This window comes from Manihot esculenta, chromosome 15, assembly GCF_001659605.2.
Source record: "Manihot esculenta cultivar AM560-2 chromosome 15, M.esculenta_v8, whole genome shotgun sequence".
Lineage (NCBI taxonomy): Eukaryota > Viridiplantae > Streptophyta > Magnoliopsida > Malpighiales > Euphorbiaceae > Manihot > Manihot esculenta.
Window position 1 is genome coordinate 30163830 of NC_035175.2, and position 17366 is coordinate 30181195.

Below are 17366 nucleotides of genomic sequence, written 5' to 3' on the forward strand. Positions count from 1 at the left end.
TCTAAGTTTTACAGAGTTCATTGTAAAAACCCTATTTCTCTGGATCTCATATCATCAATAATAAAAACATGAGTTAGACAAGCAAGAAAACTCCCTCATAATAAAACATATATGCAAAAATATAAACAAAAAACTATTTACACTCCACCCAAAAAGGGTAGGAAAAAAAAAATTACTTTCAAGAAGGGTAGAGAGAAAAAATTACTTCTGCTGAGGGGAAGGAAGAAAGTCGCTCCCACTCGGTAGGGATAAATCCGGCAAGAAAAGAGGCCTCTACCTCACAAGAATCCCCAACAACTAGAGAGAGAAAAAAATCTCTCTAAAATCTTAGAGAATTGAATATTTTAACTAAGTAGAGCTAACTACATGGGCACTAGGGTAATTATATAATTTTTAACCATGTGTATGTGCAGATGCAGCATGATATCACGCTGAAAGAACCAGCGTATGTGTATATACACATGGATTTGTCCAAAATTTTACTAGTCCATTTGTGCGGAAATCTAATTTTCAACTACTGAAAGAAGAGATGGGAACGGCGACGGGACTGGCGCCGGGCCTATCCCGGAAGCTAAAGAAAGTGTTGGAATGTCGTACTGACACTCCTGATCTGGTTTCTTCCCTTCATACCCTTTCTACTTTCTACACGGACAACTCTCCTCAGGCTCGTCGCAATCTCAGATCCACCATCGAGAAGCGTTCTCTATCTATCAATCTCCAATTTCTCCAAGCTTCCAACGCTGCTCAACTCGTAATGTACTCTTCAATTCTATGATAATATGTACATATGCACTTGCGTATTTCTTCAGATGTTTTCTTTTTAAATTTTTGTAGGCCCTGGATCGTGTGGAGGAGGAGGTTAATGCTCTCGCTGAATGCTGCGATAAGTATGTTTCTCTTAATTTTTTTTTTCTGTATTTACTTTACATTGGCTTGTCCTTGGAATTGAATTTCGGATTAGTTTATATTCCTAAGAATATGGCATGCTTTCACCTGTGAATTATGATTTTGGATTTTTGGATTTCTTTTTCTATGTCAACTCTTGATTATTAAGCTAAGCTGGAAAGATCAATGTGTAAATAGTGGGTGGGTGTATTCCCAGTTCCAGTGGTGTATTTATGGTGTTACAGTTTCGTGCTTTTTACAAACGGTTCCTCAAATTCATAGGCCAATATCCTATTTCGTTTTTTTCCACAACGTGGCTGGCCTTAGTTCTTGAGAGATTGTGTGGTTCTATGCTTCTTTTGCATTCTATCACTGTTAGTAGTATGTAACAGGGGGAAGTTCTTTCTACAGCTGGGTAAAATACTTATTGATTTTCTACCTTCTCAGGATTGCAAAGGCTTTGAACAGTTGTAGTGCTAGCACAGGAGATATTATAAGCACCACAGAAAGGCTTAAGCAGGAGCTTGAAATTACCACACAAAGGCAAGAGATTGTATCATGCTTCCTTCGTGATTATCAGCTCTCTAATGAAGAGGTTTAAGTTTGATTATTGTCTTTTATATATTCTATTGATTTTTTTAATTCAATATAGGACTTTATATTTACTTCTTTTGCATCCTGTTTGCAGATAAATGCATTAAGGGATGAAGACTTAAATGAGAATTTCTTCAAGGCACTATCTCATGTTCAAGAAATTCATTCCAATTGCAAGATACTACTAAGGACACACCACCAGGTATACTGAGTTTTATGTTTAAAATTGTCATTGTTAGTCATATTTATTAGTTGAAGCCTAAACATTATTCAACAAGCACGTAAAATTTAATTATTGGAAAGCTAATATTAAATTATCTACCATATAAGATGTTGGTTTTGCAGATTTCGTTGCAAGATATGGTGCTTGGATTTCATAAATTTTTTTAGACTTGACTTGGTTTTTTTTTTTTTGGTTAAGAACTGTCAGCTTCATGCTCATGTTCTTTTGCTTACCTTTCACTCATTATCTTTGTTTTACTACTACTATTTCCAAAAGAACCTAGTAATGAAGATAATTAACTTGAGGGGTCCTTGACAGAGAGCTGGTTTGGAGCTCATGGATATGATGGCAGTTTACCAGGAAGGAGCTTATGAACGTCTGTGCAGGTGAACCTTTTCTATAGTCTGACAATTTTATTGAAGCATGTAAAAGCCCTGCCCTTGTTCTTTCATCTGCCTGATCTCATGGTTTTATATCATTTGGTCATCCAAAATCTGACAATTTTAACAGTTAGTGATTGATGTATCATCATCAATAACGTTTAAAGGATTTTATTGTGGTTTCTATGTTTTTTGAACTGTTTTCTTTATGAAAAAGAGCAGGTAGGTCTTGTGGCATGGTTCTGGATATGTGCCTCTTACAGTGAGCAAAATTTGATATTATGACCTAGTTACTTGATACTCCTTTTGTTGCATATAGTTTACACATTAGTTACACATATAGAAATTGGCATTTTAGACCTAAAGGTTTATGGGTTTCACCTTTTCTCCTTTGTCTAGCTCATGCACTGAGACTTCAAGAACATGCTAAAGGCTTCTATTAGCAGTTATATTCTAGTTTTCCTAGATAGAAATTCTGAGAGAGGCATATGTTTTTCTGCTTTCTTATTTTTTCTCTTAAATTTATACCCAGCTCAATTATTTTCAGTGGAAATTTGTTCTACCAGCTACATCCTCTATTCAACTTTATTTAGGAGTCAGGGCTTAATCGGCTTTTTTGTGAAGCTTTATATTTTCTCAATCTAATTGATTTTTGCTTTTCGGCATGTGTAAATATTATTTCATTTGGTATCTAGGTGGGTTCAGGTGGAATGTAGGAAATTGGGTGATGCTGATAATCCTGAAGTCAGTGAACTCTTGAAAACAGCAGTTCGATGCCTCAAAGAAAGACCTGTCCTTTTCAAGTATTGTGCTGAAGAGGTGATTCTCATGCAACCAAGCTGAATAATTAATAACAAAACTTACATGTTTGGTCATTTTTCTAGTTGCTTGTCATTAAACCTCTCTGTACTGATTATTTAGGTGGCAAATATGAGGCACAATGCATTGTTTAGAAGATTTATAAGCGCTCTTACACGTGGTGGTCCAGGTGGACTACCTAGACCAATAGAGGTTCATGCACATGATCCATTACGTTACGTGAGGGACATGCTAGGATGGTTACATCAGGTTTGATTTGAAGCCTTTAAAGTTTGTTTTATTTCTTCTTTTCTGATATAGTTTTGTTCTTTGCAAATACCAGCATAATAGCATTAGTTTTTCTTCTCATTATAGTTTGTTGCTTCAAATCCAGGCCTTGGCATAATACCAGCATAATAGCGTTAGTTTTTCTTCTCATTATAGTTTGTTGCTTCAAATGCAGGCCTTGGCATCTGAAAGAGAACTTGTGCTTGTGCTACTTGATCCAGATGCTGCTGTAGATGCTGGATCATCTGCAAATCGATTGTCCAAGAATGTGGAGAATTATAATGGAAAGACAGAAGCTGACTTGACATTCGTTTTGGATAGAATTTTTGAAGGAGTTTGCCGGCCGTTTAAAGTTAGAGTTGAGCAAGTTTTGCAGTCACAGCCTAGTCTTATAATTGCATATAAACTGATTAATACCCTGGAATTTTACAGCTACACTGTGAGTTAATCTCCGCCTATTTTTGTTTTCTTGACCCCAACTTTATAAAACCAGCTATACTTTGACATGATAGTTTGACTTGATTTCTAAGTGTTTGAGCATTGAGCTTTTGGCAATCAAATTTCTGCTAAAGTGCATCTGGCTGGTTTCTCTCACTAGTGTGGTTGGCTAGAATTTCTGAAGTGAAAAGTTGAGCTGTGCATGGTTTTTTCAGTTTGGGAGTTGGTAATCCCTTGAACTGGAACTGAAAAGACCAAAAACTAAACTGATATTTCTTTTTTTGTTATTTTGTGTTGGTTCGGTCCACATGACAACTAAAACCCAATTGAACTAAAAATTGATTGGTCTAGTTTGACTTATTGGTTCTTATGATCGGACCAAAAATTGGGGCCCACATGTGATGACTTATTAACCATCAATGACTTGATTTAATATGTGTTTTTAGATTTAATTTTAAATTTCTCAAAACAGGTATAATTAAATTTTAGGTATTAACTTAATTTATTTTGATATATGTATGGAACATATAATTTGTTAATTTAAAAAGTCACTAGTAGTATTAAGTCTTTGTAGTCTTTATACCCCCAACACCTTTGCCTTATACAATGTAGTCCTAAAAAAGTCAATTAGCTACAAGGAAACTATATATAATTATGTATGTATGTGTATATATATATATATAATACACATATAATTACGAAATATAAGGTGATTAAATGCATCTATGGCTAAAAATTATGAAGAAAAAATAGAGTTAAAAATAGTATTAGGCAATATAGTTCATACTTTAATTGTATGCATACACTTTATAATCTTAATTGCTTATAAATATATATACCATTGATTAAATTGAAATTATAAAATATATCTACAAATCATAGAGAAATACATGTATAGAGTCGGCTCTTTGGTTTAGGTATTTTAGTGTCTGCAATAACAGTTATTTTTCAGTTTGAGTTCTTGCCAGTTCAAGAGAAAAAAGAATTGTGTGCACCCATAGTGAAAGGGATATTATGGGGAGGAGAGAGGCAACAGAAGGGAGATACATGAAAGAATATGCACTTTTTTTCTTTTTCTTTTTCTTTTTCTCTTTTGATCAATAACTTAAAGATAGCATGTTATCAATAACTCATAGATAGCATGTTATTCTTTCATGCTTTTTTTTTTTCCTTAACAAATTTTCTTTTAATAGTGAGCTTGTGATGTCTACACCGTTCCAATGAAAGAAACCTGATAGATGTTTTCTGTCCATTTGACAGCTTAATTTTTAAATAAATTGAAGTTTGAGAACTAGTATAAAAATCAAGTAAAAGTTTGAATATTGTTGGTGTTAGTATTCTTTTCCAATGGATTTCACCATTTTGTTGATTGTACTGCAGATGTCGGAATTGCTTGGCAGAGATACAGCTCTCTCTAATACACTTTGGATGCTCAAGGATGCTGCACAGAAAACATTCTTTGATATTCTTAAAAGTCGGGGGGAGAAGCTTTTACGCTATCCCCCCCTTGTTGCTGTCGATCTTTCTCCACCTGAAGCAGTGAGGGATGGAGTCTCTGTTCTACTTGAAATAATTGAGACCCATGACAGCATGATGGTTCCTGCTTCAGAAAAGAAGCCTGAATTTGATCCCGTGATATCTGCTATACTTGATCCTATAATTCAGGTACATTTTAAGCTAATTGTTTAATTTGCATTGTTTTGAGGTTAGTTCAATTGACCTGCATGTTTCCAAAACATAATGACACAGTTTAGATATACTTGATGTTTGTTATTGAACAGCTTAGAACAGCTCAAATTTGTGAAAGAGGTCATGGTTAGTGCTGTTATCTTGATATTGTGGGAAGGTATCTTGAACTGGAAATGTTTATAACAGGCAAAATACTGAAAAATGCTAAACTTTTTAGTGTGTTTTTCCAAAATTATCTATACTTTTTTTTTTCCTAAATTTGCCCTAGAAACTTACCCAAATCACCACAATTATATTCTTTAGTCTCTGCTAATCTAAAGGCTGATGCACTAATTTTTTTTTTTTTTTGAATATATAAAATGGTCTCTCTTGAGTCTTGACCCACCCTCTCTTTTTCTCTCTCTCACCGTTTGACATCTCCATTTTTCTCCCTTTTTTTTTCTTCCAACAAACTCTAATTCATTGAACTTAAATCCACCAAAGAGATTAGAATCAATAATAAATCTACTAAAATGACAGTCCTAAACCAAAATGCATTAAAGTAGGAGCACCAAAGTTCCTAGAAATAACAAATGAAATCAAGAAAGAATGAACCCAGAATTTTGAGAAACTTAAGTCTAATTTATTCATAAATCCAACACAAAAATAAATAAATAAAGAGGTAGTCAAACTTCCAATGAAAGCCAAAGGTATAGCTATTGAAAATTGAAATGCTGTTGAAATCAACAAAACTAAAGCAAATAAAACAAAGGAGTCAAAATATATCAGAGATCCGTTGATAGTAGCTTCCAACCTGGGTTAAGGATCCATTATAGTGAGAAAATAAATGAGAAAACAAGAAATCGAGAGATGAGAGGAAGTAGTTGTGGTCGCATAGAACTATGAAGGGAGGAAAACTAAAAACAGAAAGAAAAAATTGGAAGATTGAGAAGTTACAAAAATAAGAAAGGGGAATATTAAAATGAAAAGGTAAATTGCCGGGGTTGGAGAAGCATAGAAGGGGGAGGGGATACGATATATAATTACATATTTTGAACATAATTTGGTTTGTTTGTTATTTATCTTGTAGATAATTGAAGAAAAAATTAATTACTTATAGAATTCAATTTAAATAAAATTTTATATTATGTTTAGTTATTATTAAGTTCATTCAACATATAGTAAAAATTAAAATTTTAACATAATAAAAAATTAAAATTATCGTTTTAATATTATATTTGATTAAAAATAAAGTTAATCAATACATTTTAATAATATTTCTCACTCATATATGCAACTTAGCTAACAATGATGATAGTGCAATAAAAATAAAAATAAGTAATGAAATAAATACTCCGTGTCTCCACTTTTTCTTTTTTAGCTATTCTAAAATATTGTCCATTTTCCTTTTTTACATTATGATTAACATATAAATTGACTTTATAATTCTATTTAATTTTACCTTATTTTCAATACAATCCTTCATTAATAGTTTATTTTTTCTACATGAGAATTCAAATTATCTCTTAGTGTTTACTTCAAATCCTATATTACTTATAAATTATTTTATTGTTTGAATGAAACTTAATGTTCTCATTATATATTAAAGATGGGTATGTTCAGAAAGTTAATAGAAAAAATTTGCCTTTAACTAAAATGACTATCATTTTTAATCTTTGTGAAAAGCAAAGTGGACAAAAATTATGAAACAGAGGAGTAATATATTATATATATTTATATATTTTTATATGAGTAGAGAAGTAATATTTTTTATATATATTACAATAGAGATCATAATATATTTTATACATAAAAAACCTATCTAGAAAGAAAAGTGAATCATTTTATCAAGCCTATAATAATGTAATTCCTAAGATCAAGCAACTAATAAATCTATTCATATTTACTTCCTATATCAACGTATCTATTTACTATAATACTCCCTCTCAAGTTAGAGCATGGATGTTAATCATACCCAACTTGTTACATATGTAGTCAATTCAAGTCTCGTTTAGAGTTTTAGTGAAGATATTCCCTAATTGTTCTCCAATTTTGATATGTCCTGTTGAGATTATCTTTTATTAGACCTTTTCACGAACAAAATGACAGTCAATTTCGATATGTTTGGTCCTAGATTAGAGGCAATGTGGATAGCTACTTGATTATCACACTACAACATAGCAGGTATCGACTTTGTGAACCCAGCCTCTTATAATAGTTGACGCACCTACAAGACTTCACATATGGCTTGTGCCATAGCTCAATATTTAGATTGAGCATTAGAACGAGATACCACATTTTACTTCTTACTTCTCCATGAGACCAAATTATCTCCCACAAAAAACACAATATCTAGTGGTTGACCTCCTATCAATCTTTGAACATGCCCAATCAGTATTAAAAAAATATTCAATATTTGAGTGCCTATGGTTACCATAGAAAGGGCCATGTCTTAGAGTCCCTTTTAAGTAGCAAAGAATTTGCCCCAAAGCATTCCACTGAGCAACAGTAGGAGAAGACATAAATTGAATCACCACCATGGTTTTAAATCACGGTCGCGGCAGCATTCACGAATAACGGAAACCGGCTTGTAATGTAACGGTAATGGCTGCGCAAATTTTTCAAAAAAAAAATTTGCAAAGTTTATAAATGAAATGATATTTGGTTAGATTTAATTCAGAACAGTGTATACAAATGCATAATAAGCATAAATATATAAAATATAGATTATTTAACTTAAGTTAAACATTATATAGTTTAAAATAAGAAAAACCAACATAATATTTATAGATCGAGTATAGCTCAAAGTACAATCTTAACTCAAAACTAACACTTTAATCCACAAAATTTATAAAAAAAAGGGGAAAAAAAACTAAAATAGATAAATTTTAACTAACTTTTTAGAAGAAATAAGCTTGGAAATAGAGTAGTTTATGATGGATCTACGCTTATATGAGAAATATGCAAGGAAGATTGAAATTTGAAAGAGAAAGGAAGAGAAAACTTAAAAAATATAGCCTTTGAAGCTGCTGAAAAGTTTAGATTTTAATGAAAATGAGAATAGGGGCATAAGAAGAAGGATATAAAAGAATTTTAATTACTAGTAACGGTCGTTATCCCTGCAAATCAGGAGGGGGCGTTGTATAATGGGGTAACAGGTAACGCCCCCCCCAAAACTCGTTACATAACATAATGACCGCTATTTAAAACCATGCTCACCACACTCGCTGAATATGCAATATCAGGACGAAACATTGTCAAATAATTCAGCTTGTCAACTAATCTTCTATACATTTTAGGATCTGGAAATGGCTCATTGTCTTCTATTGCAAATTAAAGGTTAGGAGTCATTGGTGCACATAGCACACAATTTTGCTGTTTCCATCAACAAATTAAGGACATATTTTCTTTGATATATGAAAATGCATTTCTTATACTGCATAACTTTAATGCCTAAAAAATGTTTTAAGGAGCCTAAACCTTTGTATGTAATTGTGTTTTGAGAAATTCTTTTAGAGATGTAATTCCAGCAACATCACTTCATGTGGTAACAATATCATCCACGTCTACTACATGCAAAATTACTCCACTATCAGAATTTTTATAAAATACCGAGTGATTACACTTACTTATCTGCATACCAAACTCTTGGACCATTTCACACCTTACTAAACCTGCCAAATCATGCTTGAGGACTCTATTTCAAGTCATAGAGGGATTTTCTAAGTCTACAAACTTTGCCTAATTTCCCCTGAGCAACAACTATCTAGAAAGGAAAGGGAACCCTTTTATCAAGCATATAATCATGCAATTCTCTAAGATCAAGCAACTAACAAATCTTTCTATATTTACTTTCTATATCAATATATCTACGTACTATAACAATATGTAACTAATATTATTTAATTAAATTTGTAGTACTCAGATTGTTTTTGTGATTTTTTATTTTGAATCTTGCTTAGGTGCGCACTTGTACCTTGTGCCTAGGCTCTAGGACACTTGACACCTTGATGCATGTTAAGCCTTTTATGAGTATGAAACAATGAAAGCAAATGACTAACGTTTTCTTTTTTTTTTTTTTTTTTTTTGAGGACTTGTCGTCAACTATACCACTTTCCCCACTGAAGCTCATTTTGTTTTATAGATAAGGCCTGTTCTTGTTATTCATGACTCTTATATTGTCATCAAGTTTGATTGTGGAGACTAAAGAGATGGTTCCACAAAGAGTCTCTAACATTGTGGGCTGTTGCAACTGAGTGAACTTCTTATTGCATTCCTGTGCTTTGTTGCCTATTCTTTGGTGATCAACACCGTAGATATATGTGCAATGAATGTGTAAGTGGAAGGGTTTGGTAATGATGTCAGATAGAAGAGGTTGATAAGTGTGCAAGAATTGGATAAAAGGTATGAAAGTTAAGATCAAGAACATGGGATAGGACGAAAATGTATGTAAAAGAAGAGTGGAACCATGGAATTTATTAGAAAAGGTTATGATCCAAATGGCTTTTTGTCGATTAGAGAAGTTGGTAGAAAAGCTTGTTTTGTTGATGTATTAATATGCCTTTATTTTATTTTATTTTTTTTTTTTGTGATTGACATTCCTAAATCTTCTTCCTAGGCCAGGCTTCCATGTTTAATTACTTGTTGATACGTATTCAAATCCATTGTACGTGTTCTCTGATTCAATTAATCAAAGGTCCTGTGTTGTTTTTTTATTTTAGTTTGCCCTCTGGAAAATTGCGAAACACCCTTATCCATATGGTTCCAATTTAGAATCTCTTTATTCAAAGTCTACACTTCACGCCATTTTAGATTCCCCATTATTATACAGTGAAAGACTATTCCTTTCTCTGCCCAAAGGAGATTTTGTTTTCTCGAATGCCTCATTTACTGTATATGTGTCACTTTCTCTCGTATACTAAAGCTGTACCACTTCACTATGTGTGTTTATATATGTATACATACATACATGTATATATATATATATATATATAAAATAAAAAGTAAAAACTTAAAATATGCCTAGAAACACGAACATATGAAGTGCAACATACATGGCATACCAAGTAAAAGGGGGTGAAAACATTAAGTTTGCTTGAAATTTTAAATTATTAACTTGTCTTTTGGATAAAAATAATCAATTTTGTGGGACAAAATGTTTCATATCCATTATATCCCTTGCTATAGAAAAGATTTTTTTGCAACATTCTCTTAGCTCTTTTTTCTAATCTTATTTTAGGTCTGAAACATTATCGTAAGTCTTTATATGATCAACAATTTAGAAATAAAATAAACTTTTAATTGGAAAAAAGTGATGTTGGCCCTAACTTTCATACAATCATTACCAAGTACATTATTATATTTAATCTTATCACCCTATTAAACTGTATTATGTACTTCTCATTTTGTTTTGAAAAAATGGATTTTCCAGTAAAGATTAATTCAAACTCATCAATCCTTTTTTACAGAAAATGCAAACTTGTGGGTGCTTTTTCCATGTTTTTGTTATTTATAATCCCAATTGTTTAACTGACACTAGTTGTGGATTTGTTTGTGAAAGGAAATATTGGAGGAATTACTCATTGTGAATCATTCTAACGTTGATAAAATTGTTGAATTCTTCAAAGGTTGCTTGGAGATCAATTTATGCAAGTTGACTTTGGATCCCTTGGTTAGTAGAAGGGATGGGGGAGGGGAAGAATTTCAGGTTGTCATTACTAATTATCAGGATAAATATGAAGAGCCTAATGGAAGATCAGTTATAAATTGAATGGTCAAAATATTAGACTTGTAAAAAATATCCTTGGATAAATGACTTTTGTTGGACTTGAACTAGAGATATTAATTTGTTGGACTTTTTTTTTTTTTTTGAGGGATTCTGACCTTATTGTATATTTTTGGGTTATTCTTTTGAATCTGAATTCATACTTTATACCTGCTGGCAAATTCTCGTATTGAATGACTACTTTTATTTAATGTTTTAGCATGTTCTCCTAGGGAGAGGTTTAATAGTATAGTTTGAGTTTTATGATAACACTTTTGGTCAAAGTAGCACCAATATAAAATTATTATTTCTTATCACTGCAGATGTGCGAGCAAGCGGCAGAGGCACACAAGTCCAAGGGTGCTGGTCACTTGACGAGAAGAAGAATGAATTCAGACCCTGGCCAAATTAATAAATCATCAGTTGATGCACTTTTATCAAATAACAACCCTGCCCCATCTTTACAGGTTTATAATATTCCTATTTGCAATTTCATTATGCTAGTCTGACTCCAAACACTGCACCAATCCTAGCGAGTTCTTTTCTTCAGTCTTTCAGTGGATATGTTGATGTGCTTCTATGAATTTTTTGAGGCATTGAATGGTGTTAATGGGCTGTTCAAACCTAATGGTTTTCTGAGTGTGATGCTGTTGCATTGTATTTCCATGGAAATTAAGAGGATTAATCTTTGTCCAAATCATAAATAATTCCCCAAAAAAAAAAAATGTAAACAGGACTCAAAATTAAACCCTTGTGATGTTCAACCAACCTTTTCTAGCAAAAGCTGGAAATTACAGAATGCCACTGCTTCCTGAAAATGAACTCCAGTGATTTTCTTGCTTAAAGAACATCACAACTGCACATTTACTACAGGCCCGTTTGGGATTGAATTTGGGACTTGTTGATTGAAAAGCACTTCTTGGTGGGGAAAAAATTATTATAGATGTTGAAAAAGGTTGTTTATTTATTTTGAAGTTTATGATAAAACATTTCAAGTTTAACTTTAAATCAATTTAATATCTTCTAACTAACATTTTTTGGAGGTGCTTTTTCCAAACAATAACTCTGATAAAAATGCCGCATAGACGTCAAAGCTAGGCAGGCTCCCAAATTTTCTTGTAATCAGATGTGTGCCAAACACTTGCTTGTGCATTAGAACCAGCTTGGGCGTGTCTTTTATAAATATGCTGCCACCATGCTCCGTTAGATATATGTCTAGGACCACTAAATCAGTTAATCTTGGATCTTATTTTATTGGAGTTTAAAAGAGATTCTTACTCTAAATAACATCTAAGCTTTTGCATATGATTTTTCCCCATAAGCGGACATTACTTTGTGACGGATGGTATGATCCAGAACTGAGACCACTCTGGACCTTTTTATTTTATTATTATCGTTTGATTCCCTTGGTCTCTGATCAGAGTGTGCTTTTCTTGGATCCTGGACCTTTTATACTCATGACTTGGTCTCTGATCAGAGTGTGCTTTTCTTGGATCCTGGACCTTTTATACTCATGACAAGTGTTGAACTGTCAATTGTGTGATCATAAACATTTAGGCTGTTGGAAGCCATTCACACTGTGATGTCATGGATTATTTATTTGTATCTCAAAAGATATTGCCAGTAATAGCTGAGGCATCCAAGGAACATACTGTGCAGTCTGTGAAATAGATTTCACCTTATCTTTTTTATTGTTACATGTAAATGTAATCCTTAGTACTTTGCTTTGTTTGTTGCAAGTCATCCCAAAGTTGCAAGTGCTTTTGTGAACTCTTCTAAGTAGCTTTCACACTAGCTGATAGTGGTGATGTATGCAGAATAGTGAAGCACCTTCCAAGATATTCCTCATCAACTGCTTGTGCGCCATCCAGCAACCGCTGTCTGGTTATGAGGTTGCAGCTGAATATGTGAAGAAACTTGGAGCGATGATAGAAAACCATATGCAGGCTCTCGTGGCTAAAGAAGTCGATGCTAGTCTAAGGAGATGCAATTTGTCGCATAAGATGTCCCACTTTCATAATTCACTTGCTAATGAAGCAGTTGGTATTCCACTGGCAGAGATTGAAGAAACTTCTCCAGCCTCTCTTTCAGAATCTCTAAGGGCTTTCTTCGGACTTATCTTAGGAAGTGAGAGTTCCCTTCCTGAATTTGAGCAGATACAGGTTCCAAAGTTGCGTTCAGAAGCTTCTATTCAAGTGGCAAGGTCCCTAGCTGAAGCTTATGAGCTTATTTACAAGGTAATAATGGATCCCACTAATGGATACTCAGAACCCAAATCATTGGCAAGGCATCCGCCAGATCAGATAAGGACCATTTTAGGAATATGAAAATATTTTTTCAAGCTTTTTGGTATGTTGTTGATAGCCAATTGTAGGTAGTAGATTAAGTTCTAAATGCAATAAAAGATGTTTTGGTCATTTTTGTTCTTTTAATCATGAAAAGATGTATAATTATGTGTTAGCATTTCGTCCAGGACTGCCAGTGTGCAATTATTGATATGTATGATGAGAACTATTTTATAGAATTGTTGTGTGCAAATGACGCTTGTCATTGATGGATTTAACACTTGCAGTCTCTGCATTCGCACGCTCTGGTTATATTAGAGCTTGATTAATAACAATTTTGTATTCCTTGTAGTAATGTTATGTAAATGCAATTATGTGGATGTTATAACTCTCAAATATTTATTATCTTAATTGAATTTTATGGTCCTCAAATTCTGTAAATGCTGCAATCTTTGTTATTTATGTTTTTGTAATTACCAAATGCATGTGCATGGATTAAGAGGCTATGAATAGAGGTTATGTGTGCGTAGAAGCGGATGTACAAGGTTCTTGGGGGCTTCAAATCAATAAAACCATATTGAATCAAATTGAAATTAAATCAAGTCTTTTTTTTTTTTACATTTTTTAATATAAGAATTTATTCCTTGTAAATTTTATTGATGAAAATACTCTCCATGCCCATATGAAGTGGCTGATGATTCGCTCAAGGAGCATATAATCTCGAGAACACAAAATATAAGAGATGAGAGGTAGAGCAAGGAGCGTATAGGGAAAGGGGCTCTATCTTGGGAGCTCACATGCCCTCTCTACTAGGAAATTCTATGATTATATAAGTTCTCATCTCTCCCTCCAAAAATTATAAAAACACAACAGAACTTATTAGTTTTGTCAAAATACTGAAACCAAGACATTTCGGAGAACTCACATAGACAAAGAGCTCTATCTTGAGGCTCTATCCATGCACTAGCCTTTAACGAACTCCTTCTGTAGTCCTTTATCTCTCTCTTCCTCTACTCTCCCATCGCTAACAAGATTATGAACTTTGTCTGCTAGAATTTACCAGATTGGATAGTGATTTACTTGAACTTGCAATTTTGAGACAATCTAGATCAGATTATCACCATTCCATGTGTAACTCCAAATCTATTGATGCGAAGTCCCGACAATCATACATGATTCAATGTTGTCTTCTACGTTCATATGCTTTAAGAATACACGTGCAGGACATGGATGATTCAACAACTTAGTTAGGTTTTAAGGAGTTTCTCACTTGAAGGAAATAGAGATGCTCTCAATTGTAGCAGTTTTATCAAGACCAACTTCATAGGACCTTATAACAATTATCGACGGATGGTCTTCTCAATCTCGATGGGATTCCGCCGAGCAAACCATGGGATTAAAGCAGAAACTCAATCTCAATGAAATTTCATGAACCGTGCGATGAACAACGATGAGCAGATGAAATCCCATGGTCTGCTCAATCTCACGATAAACAACGATGGAGGGTCAAGACAAGAGAGATAAGAGGTTTTCAGAATAGGTTTTATCTTTTAATGGTTTATTGAATAGTTCTAATAATTTTTTTTATTAAAGAACAATTCAATTATTTTGTTTCATATTAACAATAGTTTAACTCTTAATTTAATAGAAGGACCAATTAATTATATTATTTCTAAATATTAGATTAAGTTATTACATAAAGTTTAGTGAGAGATTAATTTATGAGTTTTAGTACAATCTCATGACGTTCTTGTAAATTATTCTATAATTTAAATGTAATTGTATGTATTCATATGCAATTATATATATACATATATAGGATATATACGAACTATTATTATTCTTATTTTTGAATAATTAGTTATAAATGCATTAGATTATTTTGTACTTTTAATTATGTGTTATTATATTATATAATATGTTTAATCATTGAGAAGATATGTATATTATAATTTAAGATTATATAATTAAGAAAAAGCCCAATATAATTAACTTATTAATCACCCAAACTAAAATTGAGATCCACTGAATTCTTGAATTATACAAACTATAATAATTAAATATAAATTAATTATGCCTTATTAAAAAGAAAAAAATGGTATTACTAATTATTGATTTTACTCTTAGTTTTGCTAAATGTGCTCTAAATTTTATTAATTGTACTTTAAATTTTAATAAAATAACAATGTTATTCCTGTTCTATTGAGAAATTTATGATTTTATAAAAAATTTAAAATATAATCAGTAAATTTTAGATTATAAATTATCAATAAGTTCATTTCAAAAAAAAAAAATAAATTAATAAGTTGATTATGTTATGGAAAGTAAATATGTATATATATATGTGCTTACTGTAGGCTTGATATTATGATTAATAGCTTGATTTTAGGCTTAATATAGGAGATTAGTATTAATTATAACTCTTGTATATAAGTTTATACTATTCTCACACGGAGATTAAAATTTCCATATGGTACTGGAGTCTATTGCCATTTTTCTCTCTTCCACTTTGGTTAAGTGTACTGCTATTTTGAGATCACTCATTTGGGGTATTCCATTCACATCACTGCCCATCAAGATAGAGAGCTTGGTCACTAATTGGCCTCTTGTTAAGATTCGATGATCGGATGTGAAGCGTGTGGCTCCCATTTGCTAAACGAGTATCATTTCCTTTTGAGCTAATATATTCTGATGTTTGAGGTTTGAGGTTAGTGTCCTACTGTTTTTAAGTTTGGATTCAAGTATTTTGTCACCTTTATTGATGATTACTCTCATATTATCTGATTGTATTTAATGAAGAGTCTTTCAAATTTATTTTCTCTCTTTTATGCCTTTTAATCTAAAATGTCCTATACTTGAAGAAGATAGCCAGCAAGTGAATGCCATTGGAGGATACAATAGCTATGTAAGACATGATCCATATTCTAATACATACAATCCAGGTTGAAAAGACCACCTCAATTTCAGCTATGGAAGGGCTAACAATTACCAGAACTACCAAAGAAATCAAGTCCAACCAGCACCTCCAAATTCCAACACTAGTCTTGATGAGGTAGTGAAGACTCTGCAAAGTCTCCAACAATAAATGGGACAAATGGCCACTTCCATAAGCAAGCTTGAATCCCAAGGTAAGCTACATTCCCAAACTGAAACTAATCCTAGACAGAATGTGAGTGCTATCACATTAAGAAGTGGGAAAGAGCTCCAAGATGCCAAATCTGAGGAAGAAAGGCCAAGGGCGCAAGAACAAGGTGTTTCAGAAAACCTTCCAACGCACCACCTCTCCAAGCCGAATGAGCAATCCAAATCGGCTCAACAGCCAAATGCAAATCAACCGGTAAGTTTTAAAATTCCACCTCCTTTTTCAAAAAGATTTGAAAGGACACAAAAAGAAAAAGAAGAAAAAGAGATCCTTGACACCTTCAGGAAAGTGGAAATCAACATACCTCTGTTAGATGCTGTGAAACAGATTCCCAGGTACGCAAAATTTCTGGAAGAACTGTGTACCAACAGAAGGAAGCTTGCTGAGAGAGAAAAAGTAAGTGTAGGTGAGGTTGTTACTGTTGTGATAAAAAGAGAACTGCCAACCAAATACAAAGATAAATGAATGTTTGCTATTTCTTGCAAAATTGGCAATGTTGGGATAAAGAAAGCTATGTGTGATCTAGGTGCATCCATTAATGTTATGCCTCTTACTATTTATAATTCTTTGAATGCAGGTGCACTAAAAGACACAAGAGTAGTAATTCAGTTGGCGGACAGATTTGTGGTGTATCCAAAAGGAGTTCTAGAAGATGTTCCAGTACAAGTAGATAAACTTGTCTTCCCAGTAGACTTTTATGTGATCGATACAAAGGAAGACAGTGGTAACACTACTTCAGACATCCTACTTGGACGTCCTTTCTTAAGCACAGCCAAGACTAAGATAGATGTGCATGATGGCACTCTCACCATGAAATTTGAAGGGGAGGTTATTAAGTTTAATGTTTATGATGTTATGAAATATCCCCATGATATGTCCTCTGTTTATGGTTTAGATATCA

The 17366-nt window shown here is 32.9% G+C and overlaps 1 protein-coding gene across 1 annotated transcript; it reads left to right on the top strand.

Annotated features, from left to right (window-relative positions):
• Positions 1-313: 313 nt before the first annotated feature.
• LOC110601847 (conserved oligomeric Golgi complex subunit 6) lies at positions 314-13671 on the top strand. Its single transcript, XM_021739200.2, has 11 exons — positions 314-751; positions 835-887; positions 1333-1480; positions 1574-1681; positions 2021-2088; positions 2778-2901; positions 3004-3150; positions 3344-3607; positions 4987-5271; positions 11362-11505; positions 12856-13671. The coding sequence occupies exons 1-11, from the start codon at positions 530-532 to the stop codon at positions 13363-13365; spliced, it is 2073 nt and encodes a 690-aa protein (XP_021594892.1). The 5' UTR covers positions 314-529; the 3' UTR covers positions 13366-13671.
• The last annotated feature ends 3695 nt before the right edge of the window (positions 13672-17366 follow it).

Coding starts and splice junctions, on each gene's coding strand:
- LOC110601847 (XM_021739200.2), top strand. CDS start 530: ATGGGAACGGCGACGGGACTGGCGCCGGGCCTATCCCGGAAGCTAAAG. Junction 888..1,332: donor CTCGCTGAATGCTGCGATAA/GTATGTTTCTCT, acceptor CTACCTTCTCAG/GATTGCAAAGGCTTTGAACA. Junction 5,272..11,361: donor TACTTGATCCTATAATTCAG/GTACATTTTAAG, acceptor TTATCACTGCAG/ATGTGCGAGCAAGCGGCAGA.